The 26516-nt window shown below is 41.1% G+C and overlaps 1 protein-coding gene across 1 annotated transcript in view; it reads left to right on the top strand.

Moving 5' to 3' along the window:
- LOC146866711 (fish-egg lectin-like) overlaps positions 1-26516 on the top strand; it is a 68385-nt gene that overhangs the window by 3753 nt on the left and 38116 nt on the right. Inside the window, exon 2 of the mRNA XM_085600635.1 lies at positions 20876-21115. Coding sequence (XP_085456761.1) covers positions 20876-21115 — 240 coding nt within the window. The remainder of the gene's footprint in view (positions 1-20875; positions 21116-26516) is intronic.

Raw genomic sequence — 26516 nt, 5'->3', positions numbered from 1 at the left:
AGAAATAACCCACCAGAACCTTTTCTGATGTCGTCGCACCAGTAAAGAGCAAGCAATGCCAGACAGCACGTGAGATTAGGGTCAAGAGACCTCTAGCCGCACAATGCAGGCTTCTTTGTACACAAATCACTGCCATGTTGTAGAGGAAAAATAGGTGATATGCAGACAGTGAAGTATGCGGGCTGGGGACTGCTGACATGGAGTGCAAGACAAGCAATCTAGGCAGGAGGAGCTGTCCTGGACCGAAAACCCACTAAGGCCTCTCACAGAAGATGCGCCTATGTTGGAAGGGCCGATTGGACGGCATGTCTCCGGTTCTGGGCTCTCAAGCTAGTCTTGACGCTCTCGTGCTGATGTCACACAAACATCCCTTAAAGGGGAGAAGAATCACAACATCCCTTAAAGGGGAGTAAATGCATACATGCCCCAAAAAGGGGAGGAGAACTAACTCTCTTTAAAGCGAAAGAGATCTACAACACAAGAGAAATTCATATATTTATAATTTTCAAATATCCACATCATATTTTTAAATAGAGGACCTGCCACATAGAATGCACTCCAAATGCCCCCGTAAATTAGAGGAAACCCGCTGAACCAACACTAAGTTAGTAGTGTACTAAGACACCCTTTAAAGGCGGGGCATCTAGCACGACATATACATACAAAACAAAGAGAGCAAAATGACTCATGATGGGCATAACCACCGGTCTCTTAAATGGGGATATTACTCTCAAATGCATTAGAGAAAAAACTGTGATGAAAGAAAAGAGAAAATGAACGTTCACGTTTAGCTATAAAAAATAACCAATTCGAATCTGCAGAGAAAAGATAAAGGAGGCCAAGATTGTAAAAATGAGCGCTCACTGAGAAAAAATTGTTAAAGCAGGATGGGGGAGGAGGGTTTTAGCGTGGCAAGCAGCGACGGGTGGGAGGTGGTGGTTTGGTGATGGCACCACATGGGGAGATTAAGTGCCGAAGCAAGGCACAAGCAGGAAACCAGTAAAAGACAAAAGCAGGAAACTATTAAAAAAGGGTTCCCAAAACAAACACATAAAGACAAATGTGTAGAGATCAGTAATTGGGCAGTGCACTGTAGGAGTAAACAAAAAACAGAAGGGCGGGACAAAGATGAAGGATTAACGAACAGAAAGCAAGCATTTTTGATTGACAATAGATTGACAATAGAAGGGATGAAGAAAAAGGCAATGGGCGGGCTTTAACCCTTCAGACTGAATACAGCATGTCTGGAAGACAACAGATGTATGCTACATAGTAAGGGTGGGCGTAGTGGGCGTAGTGGGGCTACGTGAAGCAGCACGTAGTGTGCCCAAATCTACGCACACTACGTGCTTCGCGTAGCCCCACTACGCGCCACCCGCCTCCCGCCCGCCCTCCTTTTAAATCAAACCCCCGCAATTTCAATAAATATTAAATTAAAGAAACTTACCTGAAACGCGGCGTCTCCGGGGCTCCCTCTTCCATTTCAAACTTCTTCTGACAAATGCGCATGCGCGGAAGCCCGCGCATGCGCATTTCTTGCGAGAAATGCGCATGCGCGGGCGTCCGCGCATGCGCATTAGTCAGAAGAAGTTTGAAATGGAAGAGGGAGCCCCGGAGACGCCGCGTTTCAGGTAAGTTTCTTTAATTTAATATTTATTAAAATTGCGGGGGTTTGATTTAAAAGGAGGGCGGGCGGGAGGCGGGTGGCAGCGGCAGGCAGCTACGCTTCGCCCTGGGTGTGCGTAGCGCTAGCCTGCTTCGCCTACTTCGAAAACTGCGAAGCAGGCAGCGCTACGTACACTACGTGGGCGAAGCGTAGTGTCTCGCCCAGGGTTACTACATAGGCTCGACCTAAAAAGATGATAGAACCCAAGATATCTCAAAATTCCTTGTATGGGACTGTGAGGAAACCAAACCTCAGCCAACAGTTTATTCTTCCAGGCTGCCCAGAGTTCTTAAAGGTTATGTCTGCTACCAACGACATGGTGGCAGAGGAATATAAATGTTAAACTCCTCAACACCTTTTTGATTACATTCAAAAGTGTAGGCCAGTCGCTGTTGTGCACTGATAACAATCTGGGGGGCCACTCTCTATCATTTGTGACTTAAGGTTTTTAATGTATATTATAGAGCACCCTCATTCACCCATGACTTAGTGTCAAAAAGGTATAATCAGTTGGGCTAAGCATTATATTTATGCCTTCTTCAAACACCTTTAGGATTTGAAGTAGAACCTACAACACACCTTTCTTTATATACTGATAAAGATGTGGTCCAGAATAAGAAGCTTGTCTTAAAAAGAAAAACAGAGAAATAAAATGCATACACAGATTTGTAGCAATTTAGCAGTTTTTCACAGAATTATTGATAAACACAACTTACCCCAAGGGGTTAAGGGACCTCCGCCTTTTCCTTCCCTTTCTCTTTGTATTATCAAAATTTAGCTACATGAGTCGTTTAATTTGAATTATATTCCAACTTCCCCATAGCGTTGCCTCACCAGATAGTTAACAGTATCTATAGAGACACAAGAAGTGCAATTTCTAGTATGTCCAATAAAGTTCTCTCCTTTCCTCATGCACAGTGTCCTTTCAAACCTGTAACCTACTGTTCGCCCATTTGGTCTCTGTAGTCTATTTGTAAAATGGCCGCTGCATCTCTCAGAGCGTATGGTCAACTTGCTGCTAGGTGACTCCACTTCATAGGTGCATCAACCTAACACCACTACTCAGCCATGTGCATAGGTCAGCAGTGGACTAGTTTTATGTTAGGACGTGATCCTGATCTCCTAAATGTGACTTTACATGCAAGATCATCAGGGACTATTGCCGCTATACTCAGGTGTTTATGGTTACAAAACTAAACAACTGCCTATTATACCAAAAACATTTTATAGTGGAGGTTCGATCTTGGAAGGGCACTTGCAATATTTCTATCCATAATAAATTAATCCGCAATTTCACACAATCTGCATGTGTAAATTGCAAATATACATCATAACATATTCTTTTTGTGTGCCTACTCCAAAATGATGAATCGAAATACCAAGGATGCTGACAGTCACCATTTTTGTACTTACACTTTACTCATTACAAATCACTGTAACACACCTAAGAAACCCCACCTCATGTCTTATCCCTCTAGATACAGGCATTTGTCTGCACTGTGGTAATCATAGGGAAAGAGATTTCTTAAGCCTTGAAATCATCACAACTGTTATTGTCCAAACAATGAATTGACTATAATTGTTCATTGTCACAAATACAATACTGTGACTCTTTAGCTAGATTTTTTGGGCCATCCCAAATAAGGAACAGATCATCTATGTATCTGATCCACACTAATATGTGATCAGTATACATTTGTAGTTGTTGTGTCCATACTACTTGTTCTTCCCACCAACCTAGGAAAAGATTTGCTAGACTGGGGGCAAAACAAGTTCCCATTGTTCCTTATTTGGGATGGCCCAAAAAATCTAGCTAAAGAGTTTATTGAACAACTAGGAATTCATGATTTGAATCTACAATTCACGCACACTATGAGTACAACTTACTGTGAATTTTTAGATATAGCAGTAGAAATAAGGGAAAAGAAAATTACAACTCGCCTTTTCCGCAAACAAACTGCAGGCAACACAGTGTTGCATGCTGCAAGTCACCATCCAGCCCCATTGAAACAAAGTATACCCTATGGGGAATTTTTAAGAGCCCGTCGTGCCTGTAGCACTGACGAGGATTTCACGAAAGAGCAACAGACTATGCTTATACGTTTCAAATCAAGGGGATATAAAGATGAAACTCTGACAATAGCCAAAAATAAGGTTAAGGATCTACAACAGCACGATATACTATTTAAACCATCTAAGAGTAGTACTAAGAGAAAAGAAGATGAGGAAATCAAGTCCAATGCACCGAGAATGATAACACAGTTTCGTAGGGGTGCATGGACTTTTGAAAAAATCATGAAAAAACATTGGAATCTATTAACAGCAGATCCAATCATTGGTGACTGCATAGGAACAAGACCACAGGTGACATATAAGAAGGCTAGATCATTAAAAGATAGACTAGTCCAAAGTTATTACGATGGAGATACGAAATTGCAATGGTTGAAAATGCCCAATGGTTTCACCACATGTGGGATGTGCAAGGCAGATCGGAATGGTAAAAATTGCAAAGAGTATCTAAGAGTAGTACTAAGAGAAAAGAAGATGAGGAAATCAAGTCCAATGCACCGAGAATGATAACACAGTTTCGTAGGGGTGCATGGACTTTTGAAAAAATCATGAAAAAACATTGGAATCTATTAACAGCAGATCCAATCATTGGTGACTGCATAGGAACAAGACCACAGGTGACATATAAGAAGGCTAGATCATTAAAAGATAGACTAGTCCAAAGTTATTACGATGGAGATACGAAATTGCAATGGTTGAAAATGCCCAATGGTTTCACCACATGTGGGATGTGCAAGGCAGATCGGAATGGTAAAAATTGCAAAGAGTATATCACAGGCGCTGGACAGAAATGTCCAATAAAACACATAATCAACTGCACTAGCGATTTTACTGTCTACGTACTGGAATGCCCTTGCGGCCTCCGGTATGTGGGCAGTACTAAATTGCCACTCAAATTAAGGATTCACCAGCATTTGCGTGCGATCACGAATTGTGATCACAACTACCCAGTGGCACGCCACTATTCGGAATTCCATAAGAGTGATAATAGCAGTTTGTAATTTTTTGGAGTTGAGAGAATCCCTAAACATATACGGGGTGGGGATCGTGAAAAACACCTAAGAATACTTGAGTCTAAATTCATTTTAGATCTGGATTGTAAGGTACCTAAAGGGCTCAACAGTGGAAAAGAACTCGCAACCCATATAGGGCTATAGTCCTCTGCTATACTCTCTTTGAAATGTAAGAATGAAATAAGAAGGATTTTTTCCGACAAATCAGGGTTGGGATTTTAAATAGTTATGATATTTTTTTCTTTAATTTCACGTTTTATCAAGATAGGGAAATAGGATTTCGTTGGATGGAATTACATGCCCCATCTGGGTCACTACAAAAGTGTCGACCACAATTGTGGAATCCAGTCTTATAATCTTGTGGGTCTCTCACCAATTGATCCAATCGTGTCCTGATACCCTTCCTCTTTCTCACACTTAGCGATATATCTTAATGTTACACATCACTTTCCCATCACTCTCCATACCTAGCACTGAGTAAAGGGTACTTCCTACACCTGTCACAGATATCGTGATATAGGTAATATATTCGTGTTCAGAATTTCTGAAAATGCTATTGCTATGCGACTATATGATTAATTGATGGATTGTTCAGGCGGCAACCATATAGATGTTCTTAGTGTCAATGGAATTGTAAAGGTAACAATTAATTCAATGGAATGGCACACTACTAAAAGAGATACATCCATCTTGCAGCCTCTTATTAATATAAGCTTTTGTTTTACGTCACAAATTAAGATCAGCAATAATAGTGATATATACAATTTTTTCTTTAACTTACATTGGCTGTATTTTTGCCGCGTATGTAACAGAAGCAATGCGCAATTGCGCCATGAATAAGCATGTATTGTAATGTATTTCCTCGATGATTCTCTCATCTCAAAAAAACAACATACATTTAATTGATTTATAAACTGCGAATAGCGACATGTTCATCTCGTAGCCTTTACTTAGAAAAGCTCATATTGCATGCCATAAATTGACAAAGTATGGTAATAATAATGATGCATACCCTTTTCTTTTTGGATTAATATTGATTGTAACTTTATTGTTCATGTAGTAGTCAACAAAAGCGATGCGCAATTGCGCTACACAGGAGCTCTCATTCTAATATAATTTCTATGATGATTTGATTTACTTTACGAAAGGGAACATGGTTACCAATGAATTTATTGTTTGATATTGAATGCAATTTGAAATGCAATTGCTATACACGATTGAGGTATTTTGTTTATCTCTATGATTCACACACATGCGAATTAATGATAGCGACGTTCAAATACGGTTTAAATAGGATTCTAAATTGATTTGTTCTATTTTTATGCATTTCAACTCATTTCATTTTGCTCAATTAACATTCATCAATATTGTTTATGTCATTGTGTAATCCAATTGCTATGAAATACGAGATCACAGTATTTTGTTTATGTTTATGAATCACGTTTACGTATTTCTATGACAGATTGAGATGCAGGAAGTTACTTGACAAAGGCTAACGCCGAAACGCGTCGTCCTTGAAAAAGCTAGCGCACAAATAATGTTCTTTTGTGCCGTTTCCTGGTGTGCTGTCCCCTTATTCCTGGGATTTGTGTTTGGAGTAAAGGAATCTAATCATATATATATATATATATATATATATATATATATATATATATATATATATATATATATATATATGCACTTAAAAGACAAAGGTTACAGGGATGTTATAGTTAGGTAATAGAATAAAAGAAAACATAGAAATTCACTAAAAAACTAAAGGTTTCAAGGCCATTATAATTAGGTTCAGATTTTACACACACAAAACCATAGAAGTTCAGCAGTTATAGTTATCTCAAGTTACTTAGCAGTGCATGGCAAGGCATGATTTATAGTTACCTTAAGGCACAAGTTATAGATACTTGAGATAACTTGAATTAACTGCTGAATTTCTATTGATTTGTGTGTGTTAAATCTGAACCTAATTAATTTAGCCTTGTAACCTTTTTTTTTTTTTTCATTCTGAATGAATTTCGAAGGCTTTTTTAATCCTATTTTCTAACTTGAACGTCTAGGTAACCTTTGTTTGTTTCAGTGAATTTCTAAGTTTTTTAATGGTATTTCCTAACTATAAGGCCCCTGTAACCCTTGTTTTTTTCCAGTGAATTTCTAGGTTGTTTTTTAAACATAAAGCAATATTTAATTAGTGTATGTTAATCCAAACCCCACCACACATTGGTAAAGGAGGTTGGCCACAGGGCCTGCAGCCAGGCCCTGTGGCCCACCCCCACATACAGTCAGCCCCACGCCGTGCATAGCCTACGGATGTGTGCGCGGGGCATTGGTAACATGGCACGGCCAGCGGTAAGGCCTTGCAGCCAAACCCAAAAGGCAGCCAACCCATGAGGAGGACACACATCTCCCGGGGCCCGCCACATTTTTGTTTTTAGGGGACAAGGGTTTGTAGCCCAATTTCTGGCCCCAGGGACCCCATCTTCCAGGGCCCAGCCATGTTAAGAAAGAGAAGGAGGGCACGCAGCCACCCCTCCCAGGCCAATATTGGCCCCGGTGACCCAAACCCTGGGGCCAATATAATTATTAATAGGGGAGGGGGCCGGGTGGTCCCTACCCAAGTGAATTTTAGTCCTGAAGATCGCATCCCCTGGGTCCTGGCTAAATAAAAATGGGAGAGCCCCCTTCCCCCCTGATTTTGACACCAGGGACCCTCAGCTGAAATTAGTGAAGCGGGAGTGGACTGCATGGTCCCCCTCCCTGGGGCGATTTAGGCCCAAGAGACCCCATCAGCGGGGCCCGTACAATAAAAGGTGGTTGCCCTGGAGCACACCCAGAGCACCCACTTTACCATTGTTGGAGGTAATGAGGGGAGCCCCAATACCCCGTGGCCCTAGCCTGTCCCCCGCCTCCAGCGGGAGCCGACATTGCTCCTGCCTACAGGGAGCAGCTAAAAATGCTGCTCCCTCCGGATGGGAGCAATTCTTTCATCTGTTCCATGCCCGCTTCCCAGTGGACAGGGAAACCAGATGCAAAGTCCACTCCCAGCAGGCGGGAACATTTTTCATGTGCCCGCCCACTGGGAGTGGACTTAATGTTTATGCTCGCTTGGCAGGATCTTTAAGATTGGTCCAGCAAAGCAAGAGCTAACACAGGTGTCCCTGCCCGCACTGGTGGGCAACCCGGGACCTAGCAGGAGCTGGCTCTGGGGACGGGATCCCCAGGGCCATTTTTGACTCTGGGAGGGGGGCCGCGCAGCCCCCCTCCCTTTTCTGCGCACAACCAGGCCTCCCCATTTCCAATTTCAGCTGGACCCGTGGGGGTGGCTTTTCTGGGGCCGAAATCAGTCCCCCCCGGGGGCAAAAAAACATGCACCGGTAACAGCGCATGTTTTTTAAAAAGAAAAACGAATTCCTGTGGATCCTCTGCAAATTCGTGGCCCAGGGGGTCAGGGTATATCTACCCGGCTCCCTTATGGTTTCTTTTGGTCATTTGTTCTTGAACTCGGGCAAGTCCGCATCTCAAGATAGCTGCCAATACTTCCTGGTTGAAGTGTTGATAACCAATCAGATCTCACAAAGAGATCTGTCAGATCCGCGAAGAATTTGCATCCCTAGATATATATAAATCTTTTTTCTTTAATAACTCCAAAATTGCTGAATGGATTTACGCCAAATTATGAAAAGGGCTCTCTCTTGACCAAGAGCTAGCTTTCTGACAAATTTGATTTGGTGTAATTACGTTCAGCGGTTTCGGCTGTAGTAGTTTTCAAAATCCCTGTGGGAAATTTCATGGGGAAAACACGTTTTGGGACACCCTTTTTTCTCAGCCCCCGCTTGATAAATAACTCCAAAACTATTCAGACAGCAGCTGAAGTGAGTTGTACACTAGTTTTGAAAATGGCGTGCAAAATATTCCCCCAAACAGCGCCAAAGTTATTAGCACAACAAAAAATGATATTCCTATGGAAACTAGGTCTTAACTACAACTTGATTATAACGACTACCAGTGGGGTTATATATATATATATATATATATATATATATATATATATATATATATATATATATATATATATATATATTCCAACCATTCCTGACTTAATTACAAGTCGGACACCGACACAGGAGTAAGCTTTGTCATCCAGCTTCAAGGTTTATTTGTCCTTTAGCTTGATTTAAAAAAAAAATAATAATTTAAGCTTTGCCATCCAGCTTCAAAGTTTATTTGTCCTTTAGCTTGATGCATTTCGGCACACCTGCCTTATTCACATGGGCAATCGCATAGAATCAAACTTTTTTTAAACAGAGGCTCTTTAGTCACATGATCACTTGGAAATAGATATGGAAGAAAGACTGTCGATTCTATATATATTGAAACAACTTAAAAGAGACCAGATAGCTACTACTTAACATTCTTTCTCTGTTTCTTTTTCTTTTTACGTTATGGGAGTGTTTTTTAAGATTTGATTAATATCTCAAATCACTAACTTAAAATCAACCATAGATGCATTACTAATCATGCAAAGGTAAAAAACATTATAAAATCCCAATTGTTCTCCTTTTTATAACATATCATTGGAACATATTCATATTTACATTTCTTTAGTTGTGTCTTCCCACCCAGTGCGTTCATTTATTTTTTGTTTTTGCTATGGTCTCACAATATTGTTTTTTTTGTGTTATACTCCTCACACAAAAAGTTTTATAAAAAGTCACACAAGAATTTTCTTGTCATATCTTGTCATTCAATCCACATTGATATCAAGTCATTTCCTTCACATAATATCTCGGTTTATCTGCCAATAAACCCATTTAAAAGAAGTTAGTACAGGACAATTTTATAAAACAGTTTCTATAAAATTAAATAGTAGTTTAAGGTGCACATATCGCATAAAAGTACAATGTGCAACATATTACTAATAAAGTGCAAATGCTTTATATTGCTCACATTTTCATGTGCAAATATCGCAATCATAGAGTAAATAAAGTGCAAGTGCTTCACAGTACTCTTAATATGATATGCAACATATTTAAAAATAAAGTGCAAATGTTCTACAGTACTCTTATTTACCTAATCCACTTATTGAAGATATTTAAGTCCTTTACTTCCATAACTTAGTCTCCATGGTATATTGGACATATAACTTAACTGGACACAGACTCCAAAGCTTAAATACAAAGAATACAGTCGTCTTCCTTCCTCTGATAGTTAAAATCAAAATTCATTAAAATCATTTATAATGGAATATCAGTTTATACCAAGTGTACATGTAAATCTTCTTCAGCGTTTAATCCAAATGGATTCTTGGTGTTGAACATAAGTATATATTTAGACTCTAGCTTGCGCAATTTATTTTCTCTGTCCCCTCCTCTCTGATTTTTAGGGACCTGATCAATCGCAAAATAGACCAGCTCATTGGCATTACCTTTGTGCACTTCATTAATGTGACGTGCTACCACATAGTTTTTGTCGTTATTTTTAATTGCCCTTAAATGCTGTAAATTACGTACATGGACCATATGAATTGTACTGCCAATGTACATTTTGGGGCAGGAACATCTTAAAATATAAACAACAAATTCACTTTTACAATTGAGTGGATTCCTTATTTTCCACGGGCTACTAAGGAAAGGAGAGATAACCTGTTCTTCATTTTTACCATACCTACAAGCATTACACTTAAAACATTTGTGGAAGCCAGGGCTGACTTTTAGCCAACCACCTCCTTTCTTGGCTTCCGGGTTAGTCTTAAATAAGTCATTCCTCATTGATTTGGCTCTATTAAAAGTCAACATTGGATTCCGTGACACTTTCCCTTGTAATGCCGGGTCCTGTTTAACTAGGTACCAGTGCCTACACAGGCTATCTCTCACCTTAGCCTGGTAGGCACTGTACCCAGTAATCATCAGTATTTGGTCCTGAGTATGTTTTTTATTTTCTCTGACCTTCTCTACTTCAGGTCTCAACAGTACATCTCTCTTAATAAGATCTACCTTGGTTTTAGCCTGTTTCAGTGTTTCATACCTATATCCTCTTTGTAGGAATCTGTCAGTTAGAGCAACTTGAGCTTGATTCAGAGCATCAACTTCATTGCAATTTCTCTTCATTCTTAAATTTTCTGCATACGGGATGCTCATTTTTAATCTTGGTGGATGGAAGCTTGCCGCATGCAAAATTGTATTGCCTGTGGTAGGCTTCCTGTATGTGCGTGTTTGAATAGCTCCTTATGCAATGTATACTTCCAGATCTAAGTATGTAACACTTGTCGCACTAATGTGTTCAGTGAATTTTAAATTAAGATTATTTACATTAATGCTGTCTATAAACAATTGTGCTGACTCTTTGGACCCATTCCATAAAATAAAGAGATCATCGATAAATCTGATCCACTTTATGACATGGTCCTCCCATTCCCTGTCATGATCGACTCTGAGCACCTGCTCCTCCCACCAGCTCATATGAAAATTAGCATAGCTGGGGGCGAAGCAGGTGCCCATCGCCGTACCTTGCAGTTGCTTGTAGGTATCACCTCCGAACAAAAAATGATTATTATTAAGACACAATCTACACATCTCAATCAACATGTTGGTGTGTTGATATAAATTGATTGGTCTCAAGTTCAGAAAGTGCCTAATTGCCCGTAGACCATCTTCATGGGCAATGCTTGTGTATAGACTTACAACATCTAGTGTTATTAAAAGGTAAGAATCTTCCCATTTTACATTTGCAATTTGATTCAAAAAGTCTCTTGAGTCCTGAATAAACGCAGGTAACACTCTTACATGTGTTTGTAAAAATGAATCAAGGTATCTGGAGGTTGGTTCAAATAAACTACCTATGGCAGAAATAATAGGCCGCTCCGGAGGTTTCTGTTTGTGCTTGTGAATCTTAGGTATTAAGTATAGCGTCGGCAATACTGGATTTTCTACCTTTAAAAAGGAATACTCTAGTTGACTAATTAGACCAAGACCTCACCATCTCGCCAGATCCTTTTCATATTTGTGTTTTATTTCAGACAGGTTGCTCTGTGGAACCTTCAAATAGCAGTCTTTATCTATATATATATATATATACTTGACTTCAAGTCACTCATACAAGAATATGATATTCCTAAAGGACATTTTCTAACATTTTGGCAAAAGTGTGCTGTACGAATATTGGCATATAAAGACACAGCAAGATCTTTACACAAAATGGGAATTGGACATTCAAAGACTACTTCACCACTCAGAGCGGACTCGGATACTGACATATTCGTATACAATTTTGGGAAATGCTAGATTTAAAAGAGTACAATTTTATATGCTAAATAGAGCCTATCTAAAACAATGTATGCATAGTAAATTTATTGTGGAGCTGTCTCCACCAGCCACGTTGTAATGGCTGCATCCTGACCTCCCCCATATGCTGTGGGACTGTCCAGAACTGGACCAACATTGGGAAGGGTTCACTGCTTTTAAAAATAAGTAAGAACATTTAATATATTTTAGAACTAGTGAAACATAAAAAAATAAAGTAATTAAAATGCAACAACATAGGTACATAGCAATAGTGAAATAAATGTCAAAATATATACTTTTAAATTAAATATATTCTAAATATCTCAGCATTCCAAATAAAACTCATAAATTGTATAATTCAGGCTGAACTAACATGTAGTAAACTAACTCCAATCCAAACCTTACAAAACATAAGCTTATAAAACAACAATTTGAATACACAAATTACAAACCTGCAATCAGTAGGGAGAATGCATGCATTATGTGCCAGAGAGGTCAGATTTATTTTTGTGACTTCAGTCTACCAGTCTAACAAATATTGGGGAACATGCATACATTGAAGGCGATGGGGGAAGGAGGAAAGGTACATTTACCATACTTTCTCAAATCTAACAAATATTAGTAACAGGTCTTACATTTCGGGCGGAGGCAGATTTGGGGCTTGCTTTAGAGTTTGGAAGATAGGTTATTCTGTCACAAACGTCACTGATATCCCATCTGCTGTATTACAAGTGCCATTGAATATAATGCACTAAAAACAACTAGGGAAACTACATACATTGTAGGGTTGGGGTTAGATTTACCAATCTAACTCCAGTCTAACAAACATTATGGAAAGTGCATATATGTGTTTGTGGTGAGGGGCTCACATTGACTTTTTTAACTCTAGTCCTACTGACATCAGAGAAACAGCATAAACTGAAGAGGTCTAGATCACTTAACCTCTTCTGTGCCCATGACGAGATAGTCTCGTCATGGAGCACGGTCGCGCTGTGCCCATGACAAGACTATCTCGTCATGAAACCCGTCCACTAATGAAACGCCCGGCACAGGAGGGGGAAAGGGCGTGGCACAGAAGGGGTTAATCAAAACTGTTAAGTAGCTATTTAAAATTGTCTAAAAGACCTACTTTTCAATTAAAAACCACTGCATTTTTTCATGAACACTGCCACATAAAGCACAGACAACTAAAATAAATTGTCACGATAATGAAGAACCAAAAACTTAGTGCACAATTTGAAAATGTTACATATTTAACGCTTGAATTAATTTGAATTCAATGTATCAAAAAATGAAAAATAATTGATAAATTAATATAATTAGTAGAAATGTTTGATGTACGATTAATTTGAAGACTACCCACCCAATCACCCAATAAACCCCCAAAATATAAATAAATATATATACAATTAAAAGAACAATAATAACAAAAAGAAAATATAACATAGTAAACAATGAACAATAATTGATATCCACTTTAAAAATAAAAATATCTTTCTGATCTTCCAATAAACTCCATAGCCCCAAATCTAAATGTATCATGCAATAAAAACATATTGAAAACATGTAAACATATACATAACTAACATAATCAACATATTAATCAATTAAAACTCATGAATATATCATTAGAAAGACTACCAACCCAGAGCCCCAATAACACAACTCATTAAACTATACTTTAGTATAATATATTTAAAAAAATAATTACAAATTGGTTTCACCAAAATATAATGAAATGAAAACATAATTCAATAAAACATAGTACAAATGATACAGTAAACAATATTTTAAACGTTGCTGTTATTGTAAAACAATAAACTTGATATACTTATCTTCTATGCTTTTTTCCTGAATATTTTTGTAGTCATGATATTTTGATCTCAATATTATGGTCACCTGATATTTTTCAAGTTGATATTTAGATGATACTCTGAGAACCCAGTTACCACTCCAATCACTCTACCTGTAACTGTGCCAATGCTATATGGTTCTCCATTTCTTTTCGAATGTTTGCGTTCTACAAATTCTACTTACATACATAGAAACTGGGGTTACCTTTAACATGACTATCAAGTTTGAAAAGTTAACTCAACACTAGTAACTTCTGCCCTCTAATGTGTAAATCTATGCCTAGATCTCAAACGCTACTCCTTTTCAAAGAATATGTTTGTGTCTCTTTAATCAATAAAGCTATGCTATCAAAATGGACCTGATCCAAGTACTTTGTAGCCTCATTGCAAGAGTGACAGCATCTGCTGAACAATATATTGAGGAATGGTTTCCTAAACTGAAGGCACCTGCAAGTTAAAAAACACACATAGATTAAGCTTTACATCGATGAAACCATTCTACCGGCGGCTCAACACTTTTAGAAAATTCCCTTTTTTAGGCAGAGATTGAGAGTTTACTGTGACAAGTCATCTTTGAGCCTGCTGCCTCTTCTCCCCCCCCCCCCCCCTATTGGAGTTCACCAATTTGTCCTGTCCGCATCATGGGTCAGTCAGGTGGTCAAATGCGAAGCTGTATGGATGGGAGACAACTTTCCGTTCATGGCCATTCAAAGACTGCCACATTTGGCACCTAATATTTCAAGACATGAGTTACCAGCATAATGAAGTTTTCTGCTCAAAAAGTGACCTTAAAGTGGGCTATCATCAGCTGGATCAGGAGAAGTTATCACAATACCACATGGCCTTTGCTTCTTGCAAGGGCCTTTGCATGGACAAACCTCTCGATTTTGATGATTTGGCAGCAGGTGAGATCTGTTTAGAGGAAATGAGGACACTACTACAGGGCATTCCCAAGTGCATGAATTTCAGCTATGACATTCTCACATTTGGGAAGACCAAGGAGATACTCAAGGCGACAGTGATAATGGAGTTTGGTGTTTGCTGAAGCTAACGCCATGCTCAGTTCGGCCAAATGCATATTTTCAAGACCAGCACTGATATATACAGCTGCACAGCCTCATGAGAAGGCATGCGCCCAATCTGGAAGACTACAGGCTGGCACTTTTTCACTTGCACTAATGGACATTTCATCACTACATTTATTGTTGGGTGTGACATTTTAGTAAGCCCAAGTAAATGTGAAATTCTGTGTTCATCTGTACCCCCAATGAGAGACCTCACAAAGGAACAAAACAAAATCCATGGTATGAGATCCAAGTATACATTTCAGATGCCAATGACATGGCATATTTCGATCCTGCATTGTTGACAGAATTAGTTGTCAGTGACAGTGTGACAAAAACCTGAACCAATTTAGTCACAATCTTAAGAGAAACCCAACAGTTGTATAGGGTTGTAACCATTTTTATCTGTTTTTATTTTGTGAAGCACTTACTGTCCTCAGTGACCATCAAACCCTCCTCTCTAACTTTGTAAGGCCCAAAGCCAAAATACCAGTCTGCATAGAGCGATGGGGCTTGTAACTTTAGGGCTACCATTTCTGCATTGCCAGAAAATGGCTGATTTATCGAGTGTTCTACTTGCAAGTACCACATCTGAGTCCTTGAATAGAGAAGAATTAATTTTTGTGCTAGCTGATCAAGCAAGACAGTCTGTGGCAATATTGGTAGCTGACCTCATAAGGCTGATGTAAAAGATTTCACACAAGAGATTGCCCCTGAGCTCATCCACATGCAACAATGGAGTGATCTGGTGGTTGAACCACTCATGTAGCATTAAGGAATCAGAATGTTTCAAGGTGAGCTTACACATCATTTAAATGGCTTAACAACAAGAGGATCTTGGTTGGTTATCCCTAAAACAATGGTAGAACGGGTTCTGGAACTTGTCCATGAGAGTTACCACGGTATTTTGTCCAGGAACCTGCAATTACAACAGAAGGTCTGGGTTTTTTTCCATGACCACATAGTTGCAAAAATCTTAGGCAAGTGACAGGCTTGCAAGAGTCTTAGTGACCCGTGACGCCACAGCCCTTAAAAATGCCAAAGGTGCACTAGGCATTTGGTAAGAGTTATTCATTGACTAAGGACATGTGCCCATAGGACAATGCCTTCTGCGTGTCACAGACGACTGCTCCATATTTCCTGGGATCCTGGCTTTATCCAGCACATATGCTGTCATTGTTCCAGCCCTTAAGGTTTTCTATACAGCTGAAATTAGCCAGTGTTTAAAGGAGAATACAAGGACTTTGTAAGTGCTTCCTTCCTCCCTTCCACATACCTTTCCAGACACTATCCTTGGTCCATTCTCTGTAGTGGCTTCCCATTTATTCTCCCATTGCCTTCTTTTTCTGATTTAGTTCCTGCTGACCCCTACCCTATCACTCTCTTGAGCGAAGTTTTGAAGACCTGGCATTTGTTGGCTGCCAGGGTCTCAGGAGGCAACCACAGGTCAGCATCCCAACATGACCACATCCCGGCCAGCACTGAATATACTTTCGTCCACCTTCTCACTGCCCCTAGCTGTATGCCCCTAACTCTATGAGGGCCTTACTATATCTTGCCACCCCTTTGTTTACCCATACTTTTTTGCTCTCCCGGCCAGAACTTAATATACTTTTGACCACCTTCTCACTGCCCCTAGCCGTATGCCCCTAACTCTTTGAGGGCCCTACTATATCCCGCCATCCCTTTGTTGACCCATACTTTTTTGCTCTGGCTTTCCCTCCTTTTTGATTCATACTGACTTAGCCGTTGAGAGCCTCCCTTTCCCATTCTTCTTGCTGTCCCTGTTCTTTTTTACCCTAGCCTACTACCTAATCTTTCAGAGAGTTCACCTTTTATGCTCTTTCCTCTGATTCCCTCTGATTTAGCCCATCCCTCTTCCCCAGTTCCAGGAGGGCCTTTCTATATAGCACCAACCCTGGGTTGTCCCTTCATGATTTACCCAGTCTTGTGTGCTGAGGCACATTTACCAGCATTGAGGGGCACTTCCATTAACTTTTGAGGCTAGGCCTAAGGTGCATATGTTCATCACAAAAGCATACGTGGCTACACCTTTTTACGATGTATGTATATTTGAAGCCAAGATTCCAAACCAGTGTGGATGGTATCCACCAGATGGACCTCCCTGGCACCACCAGGTGAAGTGTTCTGGAATTTGAGAAATCAGAAGTCAACCTTACATCCGGAGACAACTAACTACAGCTTGTGTGTGAGGCCCACCCTGGAACTGAGTCTCTTCCGACACAACATGCAGGTAGTTGTCCAACCCTCCCCAGTGGGGGTTAGTGGGTGAAATGTCGCTAAGTCCTGATGGGAACCACATGCAGAATGAATGGGGTGAGGTGCAGGATGATGTGGCTGGAAGGGGGACACAGTTCCCTTGTATGCTTCCAGGTGCTACTGGAGAGAGATTTCTTAGAAGATCAGAATATGATGGGATACAAGCTCAACCTGAAGGAGAAGAGCACAAATGTACTACGATTGAGACCTGAAAAAACTAATCAGCATTTTGTATTGAAATCCTCTTACTAAAGGTTTTGTCTTATTAACATTGAGTACAAACATCAAATAGCAAGATAATATATGCAAGGAAACACATATAAAGGAACAGCCTTGATAAATAGTAAAAGTAATACAAGCTGAGAAATAATGACCATTCAGTTCTTTTGAGTGGTCACTGCTAGTGTAATAATTATTTTTGCTTTTCAGTAAGATAGTCGAGAACTGGTGATTTAGAATGCAGCACAAAGCTTCATCATTAGCAAGATATGGAATGTCTGCATGTTCACATTCTTGACACATCTCTAGTGTCTAATGCTTCTAAGTCATATGCATTTTTCAAAAGTGCTGTAATAAGCACTTGAGACCTATAGTCATTCAAATTTGGGCTTTCATTGGTTTCCTACGTGACGTCTTTAGACTGGTTATCTATTTTAGAACCCCCTGTATTAAGAATCAGCTTTGTTATTCCAGTATCTACTCTAGAATTGGAATTTAGAGTCGATTGAATTACTTCTCATTGCAAAGTATATGATGACACACTATTTTATACAAAGAGCATTATCCAAATCCTTCCAAAATTGCCTTTAGTTTTTAACACAGTCCATGGAGAATATCAAACATTGTTCATTAGTCCTTGTTTTTTGGAAGTGGGATGTGTGAGTGTGCTACTACACAAGAACAGGGCAACAGACGTATATGTGGATATGTGTACATTCAAAGATCTCATACAGTAGTTTGCCTCTATGCTGGTTCATCTAAAAGTCCTCTGTTAGGAAATGTGATGTTGGTCCAGAAATCCCGCCTAGAATGGGTGTTCTAGATTCATCCAGGGGGCTTACGTTAAGGACACCTTATAGTTTAGGACCATATTTTCTCCAGATTTCATCAAGGACTTTGAATGAAATGTTGCACTCCACTAGTAGTTTTATGTTTTTAATTGTTTATCACTATTTGCAGCATAGACATTTACCGTAGCATCACATTTTAATCCTAACTTTAAGTCACTGATTGATCCCACCTACCCCGAGGCTGCGTAGCACAAGTGTCACAAGAACTTGGGTTTAGGTATCTGATCAATGGTTTGCTACTGCAACTGCGATTACACATCGTTAAAACTTACCTACCTTTGGTAAATTTGTTTTGACGAGCTGCATATAATATAGGTGCTAATGTAATTCAGAAAGGTGAGTACAAACACAATTGTCTACATCAATGTGTGAATGGGCAGTAGGAAGAGGAGTGTCTTGTAGTTTTTGTATCAGACCATCATGTTATGAATGAAAGCTTCCCAAAATCCAGGTCCCTCCATTGTTTATCCACAAAACTTTAATACATTCACCATTAAGAGCTGCAGATGAAGTTGTGCTATCGCATTCCCAATTAAGTGTCAGAATGGTCTATTATTACCACTTGTTAGGCGTTTCTGGAGAAATCCAACATTTACGGGTTATACTGAAAAGTAATTAACAGCAAAGCTCCCAAGTTTGAGTGAGTAGCTCATCCAGTCATGTTTTTCCTTCACGCTCAGGGACTTGTAGTCCTGAATTTATAATAGTATAAAGAGGACTACTAGTCCCAAAATGCAAAGCAAAAGTCCGAACTGGAAGAGCATGGCTTGGAAAACTTAATTGTTCTGAATGAAGGATGCATTTGGAAAATTTTACAGTAACAAGAATAGGCATACAGTCTCACTGCCAAGTTTCCCAGTTCCAAGCCTGACTAGTTAGTCCAATTCCCTTTTTGTCCTAGAATTGTGGGACTTGTAGTCCTGGGTTTATACTGGGACAAATAAGACTGCAAGTCCCAGAATTCTAAATAAAAAAGGGACTGGATTAACTAGTTACGCGGGGACATGTGAAACAAGGAAGGTATGATTAAGTATGACCACTGCCCCCTTCATTCTCTTAGAGGTCCTCTTTTTTCCAAAGACATATTGTCAAACATAACTAGGAGAAAGTAGGTGCAAGGGGGTTGCCCTCCAGCAAGGGCGAGTTGGACACATGCCCAGGGCACCTGTCTTCAGGTTATGCAGAAAGCAGCGTCCCTCTAACTTGGTTCCAGTGATGACATTTATGTTGCTTTTAAAAGCTTTTTTTACGAATCAGCTGTGCAATTGTTTTCACACCCCACCAATCCCCTTCCTTCACCTCCATCTCCCGCTCAACCCTCTGCCAAAATGCTCCAACAGCTCCCCTGTCACCTACGAACAACTTGGCACCTGTGCGGCAGAGTTAAGATGATTCAGGTGAGTTGGGGGAGGAGTGGAAATGTTTGTGTCCAGAGGTAAGTCACTGCCCTGATGTAATGAGCTGAGGACTGTCCACGCCCACACACTGGTTGTGGTGGTGGTCTTAAACTTGCCCATGCACGTCCCACTGGGCTAAGCATGCAATAGTCTGGCCCTAAGCCAGACGTATCCACCACACTTACGCTCGCAGGTGTGTACCAGGTTTCCCCCCTTGCCCAGCATACATATGATGTTGCCCAACTTCCAGTAGCACTACATCTGCTGCCTCATTTTATTCACCAATGCAAAAAGAACAATTGATGGACAGAATGCAGAACAATGTCATACATTCACCCCAGTACAGAGATCTGGGCCTAACTCTGTCGTTTTGTTTTGCTCACCATGCCATTCCAGTTTAGACCCAGCCATATGCAAATCAGTCTTGACCCTGCGCCCAATGGAAACAGTCCAGCCCGAGCTGCCTGTCTAGGTCCTCCGTGGACTGGAAACAAGCATCTTAGGACCATTTTCGGGCTTTCAGGCCTCATCAGCCAGGATAGTTTGACTCCAGTGGCATGGAGAGCACGGGACCCACATCTGGGCATACCTGTTCCACTCGGGGTGACAATTGAAAAAGAACAATTGATGGACAGAATGCAGAACAATGTCATTCATTCACCCCAGTACAGAGATCTGGGCCTAAACCCATCGTTTTTTTTGCTGACCATGCCATGTTTTATTCACCAGCAGCAGTTAGCGAGGTTGCCAACATTTTTTCTTGGCCAACGTGCTTTCTGAGGAAGGGACGTCTCTGCGTGTAAGAGTAAAATAAACTAGTGCACGTCAGTTTAATCAGGCCGTAGAGAGAGAGAGAGATGGACACTACCCAGAGACACTACAAAACTGACTCCTTGCTGCGCAGACCCTATTTTATCCACACTGGCTTTCCTGACCAAACCATAATGGCCTCCTTACAAACTGGTGCAGGTTACCATAAACATAGGACCACCTCTCCCTGGAGCCAATGCTGGGCAAACTGGCAGTGGTGTACTTAGAGTTGTCATCCTTGAAATTTCCATGAACATTAAACTGAATCAAAGATCCTTCACAAAAAGAACATTAATGAATAACTTACACAGATATTCCAATAAAATCACCATCGTTAACCTGGTCTAAAACTTTTGTCTCTTGAAATCTCACTTCTAGGTCAGACTGTTCAACTGAACTGCCAGCAGGTGCCCGGAGCTCTCAAACAAATCGATGCCGGCAACGGGCAGGTGTTCGGAGTGAATGCAAACGACAACATTTATACCCTCTACAGTAGCGGCTGGAAGCAGATCCCCGGTGCTCTCAAGCACGTCACAGTGGGGGCTGCTGGAGTCTGGGGCGTGAACAAAAACAACAACATCTACAAACTAGTGGGCGGAGACTGGGTCCAGACTGATGGTAGGTGTAAGACAAGGTTACTGCTATTGAATGAATTCATAAATTAAGATGAGTGGCTGTCTCGCGAATCCCCATAAACTGCAAAGCCTCGACGCGCTTTCTTACACGAAGGGGAGCAGAACAGTCTGATAAGGTACGGTCTCAACCTTTTATGCAGAAAATGGTAAGGTCCTAAGCTTTTATGCAAAGTGCTTCTCGAGTGAGAATATGGAAGGCTGTGAGAACTGACCAGAAATAAGAGAATATGGCCAGCACAGTGTGTACTTCCTGATACAAGCCCCTTGTTTGAGCAACAATACATTTTAATTCTGTTCTATAACCCCTTCCCAGGACTAAGATATGCAGTGGTACCTACCCCTTTTACTTTCCCTGATTGATATCCCTACAGTAGTGACTGACAATGCGTGCACCACTCACTTACTGTCTTGTCTGGAGTGAGTAGTCTCTACACTCTACTGAACCCCGCTCCATCACTAGCCTTGATTGATTAGCAGAGACTGACATGAAACAGACTAGCCATGTGGAACCACCCTGCAGTGGTTGGAGTCAGATTAGTGTAGACCCATCCAGCCTTTGGGTCCAGCAGGGTTCTGTCTTGCCTCTTCCCTGGCCACAGTGACTTTAAAAGGCTTTTTTTCTGTTATCTTCAGCCCCTCTTCAAGTGTGGTACAAGATCTCCAATCTGTACGTTACACAGTCTCCATTGCTCCTGACCTTCTCAAAAACATTGAAACTACAAAAACGTTCCCACTTGAAGCACGATCCAATGATTCTTCTGCAGGCACCACCAATCAACCAGATCACGTATGAACACTGGAGTATCCCCCTGTTCCTACTTTTTCTGGTACACCTGGTCTTTGCAGGCAGAGTACTTGGCATTGAAACATACTGAACGTTCTTGCTGTAAGGAAGAGGTCCTTACACCCAGATTTTTCTGATGTTGTCAAAGCACTCCGGAGTACCAGAGGAGCCTTTCTCACACTTACAATGGGGGCATGCCTTCTGCAAATAATGGAATCGATGTCACGGTGGCACAGGTTCCATTAGCAACACCCAAGCGAGGCACATAAGGGGTTGTCTAAAACTTGTGCTTCCTCTTACCAGTAGGACTTTGGGAGGGTACTTACAAAAGTCTCTTCTGCCCACCATTGCTCAATGGTTGTACTCAAACTGCAGCTACCTCAAAGGGAGTGGTCAGGCTCCTCCTACTGCCACTCATGGCCCACTCATTAGCAACCCACTGGCTGAAAGGCCCCAAGCCTTCCTGACTGACAGCTGACTGCTTCCACTCACTAGTACGATTTGCGGATATTTCACTGCGTTGAAAACACCAACACGCTCTTAATACTGGTGTTTGCCCCACTGTGATTGCCTCTTGCTGTCATATTTTTTAGCGGGGAGTGCCCCCCACCATAGCCCTGCTCCCCTACAGGCATTTCTCCACCTACAACCACAGCACTATTTAACTATGAGCTACAGTGAAAATGGTGAAGTGTCTGTCGGCAGAAAGAACGCTGCACAAAATCTGCAATCTATTCTATTATTCGAAATTTATAGAGCGCATGGTACCCAACAGGCCTACCCAGCGCTGGTAACAAGCACTAACAAATAGTACCGCTTGCATGCCCTGAAAAAAACTAGAATAGTGTAGTTCCTATAAAACCTATACAGGATCTACGCGGACAGCATACACTGTAGGATTGGTGTCGGACTGATTCTGAACACCCCCACCGGGTATGTTGGCCTTTTGTATCAGCTAGCTCACAGTGCCACTAGAAACTCCTCTTACCAAGGAGAGAGTAGTTCTTGGCAACTATCGAACATGACAACCCTGATCCCTCAGGACCTTGGAAAAGCCATACTACTCTATGCTCAGTCACTCGTGCTTATTTAGTCTGTCTTAGTGACGTACACAGAATAAACAGGCTGGGCATAAGTATTTATTGATTTGGGAAAAAGGGGGTGGTGATGGACAGAGTTTCTGAATGATGCAGAATACTCTTACCAAGTCAAGAGATCATGGTTTCAATCCATCACCGTTTTTTAGCTCACTGCACCATCCCAGCTCAGAACCTGGCTACATGCAAATTAGTCTGTACCTGTCCCAGTGCATGATGGGAACAGGGCAAACCAAACTACCAAGCCAATTCTTATACTGGGAAGGAAACAAGCTTCCGGGGACCGGTTTCTGGCATCACAGCCTTCGTCGGCCCGGCTTGCCTGAATCCTGATGGTGCAATGAGCAAGGGACTCACGTCTGAGCATACCCTCCCACACTGAGTGTGGATAAAATCGATTTGGGAAAAAGGGGGTGGTGATGGACAGAGTTTCTGAATGATGCAGAATACTCTTACCAAGTCAAGAGATCATGGTTTTAATCCATCACCGTTTTTTAGCTCACTGCACCATCCCAGCTCAGAACCTGGCTACATGCAAATTAGTCTGTACCTGTCCCAGTGCATGATGGGAACAGGGCAAACCAAACTACCAAGCCAATTCTTATACTGGGAAGGAAACAAGCTTCCGGGGACCGGTTTCTGGCATCACAGCCTTCGTCGGCCCGGCTTGCCTGAATCCTGATGGTGCAATGAGCAAGGGACTCACGTCTGAGCATACCCTCCCACACTGAGTGTGGATAAAATCGATTTGGGAAAAAGGGGGTGGTGATGGCCATGTCTAAACTGGGGTGGTGTAGTGGGCAAAAAAACGATGGATTTAACCCAGATCTCTTGACTAGGGGGGGATTTTTTCATTGTCAGCATTCCGTCCATCATTTGATGGTTGTAACGCTTTTCGCCCTAAGTGGGATGGGTCTTCCCAGACGTGGGACCCGTGCTCACTACGCCACTGGAGTCAAGCTATCCTGGCTGATGACGGCTGATAGCCAGAAACCGGTCCTAGGATGCTTGATTCCGGTCCAGGGAAGACATGGCTTGGCAGTTCGGGCTGGACTGTTCCCATGAGGCACAGGGTCAAGACTGATTTGCATATGGCCATGTCTAAACTGGGGTGGTGTAGTGGGCAAAAAAACGATGGATTTAACCCAGATCTCTTGACTGGGGGAGAATATCTGCATTGTCAGCATTCCGTCCATCATTTGATGGTTGTAACGCATAAGTATTTATTGAACAGTTGTCATTCTGGTGTCAAATATTAGAGCTGCAAATACCATTAGGCAGTAAAAAATATAAATGATTAGCAGTACTATGAAAGTAAATGGATGGTATAGCTGTACCATCTTGCAGTAATCATGAATACATACGTCTATAAAATACATGATAATAAAAAGATGCATACTCCTTCGATGTTTCCCTAACTAGATGTACCTAAGTGTACCTAGCATGTGTGTAGGTGTTTAAGCCAAGAATCCCTCTAGGATAGAGTCAACCCCATTACCTGAAGCGAGAGACTGTGTGACCCCGTCCTGGTCTTGAGTTGCACACCCCGCGAGGGACTGTTAGACCACTGCAAGCTGGAGTGTCTGCATGCAGGAACCTCAGCGTCTCTGGTCAGTGTGTCTGCCGGGAAGTCCTGGTCTCCTCTCCCTATCTTAACAAGATGTGATGCATATATACCCATAGGCCTTCCCAGGGGTCCTACCTTGCTGTATTACTGTGTCGGTCTAAGGATGACGTCGGGCATTAACTTTATACATAGATGCTTCCAAGAATCCTCATGCATAATGTATGAGATTTCGAACTAGGGAAAACCCGCGTTCTGAATGCACGGTTGTATCTAGGTAAAAGGTCAGTCTTTATAAACCGTTATAAGTGTAATGTTGGGAACAATATAGGTGAAGGGAAATGAGGTATCCTGGGCCTATATTATGGTACCTATATGGAATATAACAATGGGAAGGTTTTCAAAGGGCTTCTGAAGCTAAGCTCTGACTGGTCAGGTCTAATATATGCTGGAAAAGCGTTCCAGAGCTTGATTGCCAGATATGCAAAGGAACATCCTGCGCATCTTTCTCTCTTGATCCTTGGCACTTGCAGTAGTTTGAGACCCTTCTCGGAGTATAAGGAGTCTACAGATGCTGAATTAGCTGCCAACCTTTCTTATGAATGGCACAATGAATTGGTAACCAGTGCAAGGCTTCTAACGTTGGTGCAGCTGATTAGTGCTTAGGAATTTTGTGGAGAACCCGCACGGTGGCATTCTGGACTACCTGAAGTCATCTTGTCACTAATTTGGGGCTGCCTAAGTAGAGGGAGTTCCCATAACAAAAGGGTAGAGAAGGGCGTACTGCATGAGGATATTTACGGAAACATATCAGACCAAATATTTAATTGGGCAGTTATTGATCAGGCACACACAGACTGTCTGGTTGTAAGTGTTTACAGAAATCCAGCCTCAGCAAGAATCATGAGGCAGGATTTGCTCTATGAATCCTTGCAGCTACAAGTAAAGGTAGAAACAGGGGTCTGCAAGGCAGAGGCTACCTTTGCATTCTTAAAGTGCTATTATGGACAGGTCTTGCAAGGGAAAAAAAGGGCCACTTTGGGAAAGGCACATCAGCAGGAACCTGAAGAGATCCATGGGACTTTCTCTACAATCATACCATGAGAAGCTGACTTTAAGGGACTATACATGAAATACTTGGATCTACTGAGCTCGGCAAATATTTCATGACTGTTGTGTAATGGTTTGCTCAGCGGATCCTTTTGATTTTTGTCTAGTCTATAGCCAAAGGTCCAACACACTTCACCGAGATTACCCTTTGGATAACCTCATATACAGGAAATTTCTCTGAGTACATCTTTTCTTTTACATTAAGTTGAACAGTATGACTCTGTGTTCAAAATCGGTGACGTGACCAAGTCTGTAAGTGAACACCTCAAGATGTACAAGAACGTCATCAGATTTCTCAACAACATTTCCAGCAAACACAGACATGGATGTTCTGGAGTTAAAAGAATCACTAACATACCCACGTCTCTCAATCCACGTATGCTGTGACCTTCTTTGCAACATATTTTCTTGAGTATTTTATTTTCACTATATATTGTGCAACCCTCACAATATGCCATGTCTTTGTTTTTATCAAATGTTTTTGGATTCATATGTGACGCTCTACGCCCACAATACTGCCACTATGGTTAATCACACTTCACTAAAGATACTTTACTTACTAAAATGTTACAATTGTATGAAAGAACCACACATGGCATTACAAAACATTCCTTAACGATGCGGTCATTACAACAACCGCGTCTTTACATCACATGCCTTCACTACGCATGCCTTCACCACGCATGCCTTTACAATGAAAAAGTATTTAGCAGGTAAGTATAAAGCCTTTTAATTTTAAAATATATATATAAAACAGCTTTATAGTTATCTACAAAATACTTTTTTTTAAAAAGACATGCGTGGTAAGAGCATATGCACTTAATATATA

The sequence above is a fragment of the Triturus cristatus genome, chromosome 1_2 (genome assembly GCF_964204655.1).
Source record: "Triturus cristatus chromosome 1_2, aTriCri1.1, whole genome shotgun sequence".
Taxonomy (NCBI): Eukaryota; Metazoa; Chordata; class Amphibia; order Caudata; family Salamandridae; genus Triturus; species Triturus cristatus.
The sequence above is the reverse complement of the archived record's forward strand: the minus strand, read 5'-3'. Positions and strand labels throughout refer to the sequence as shown.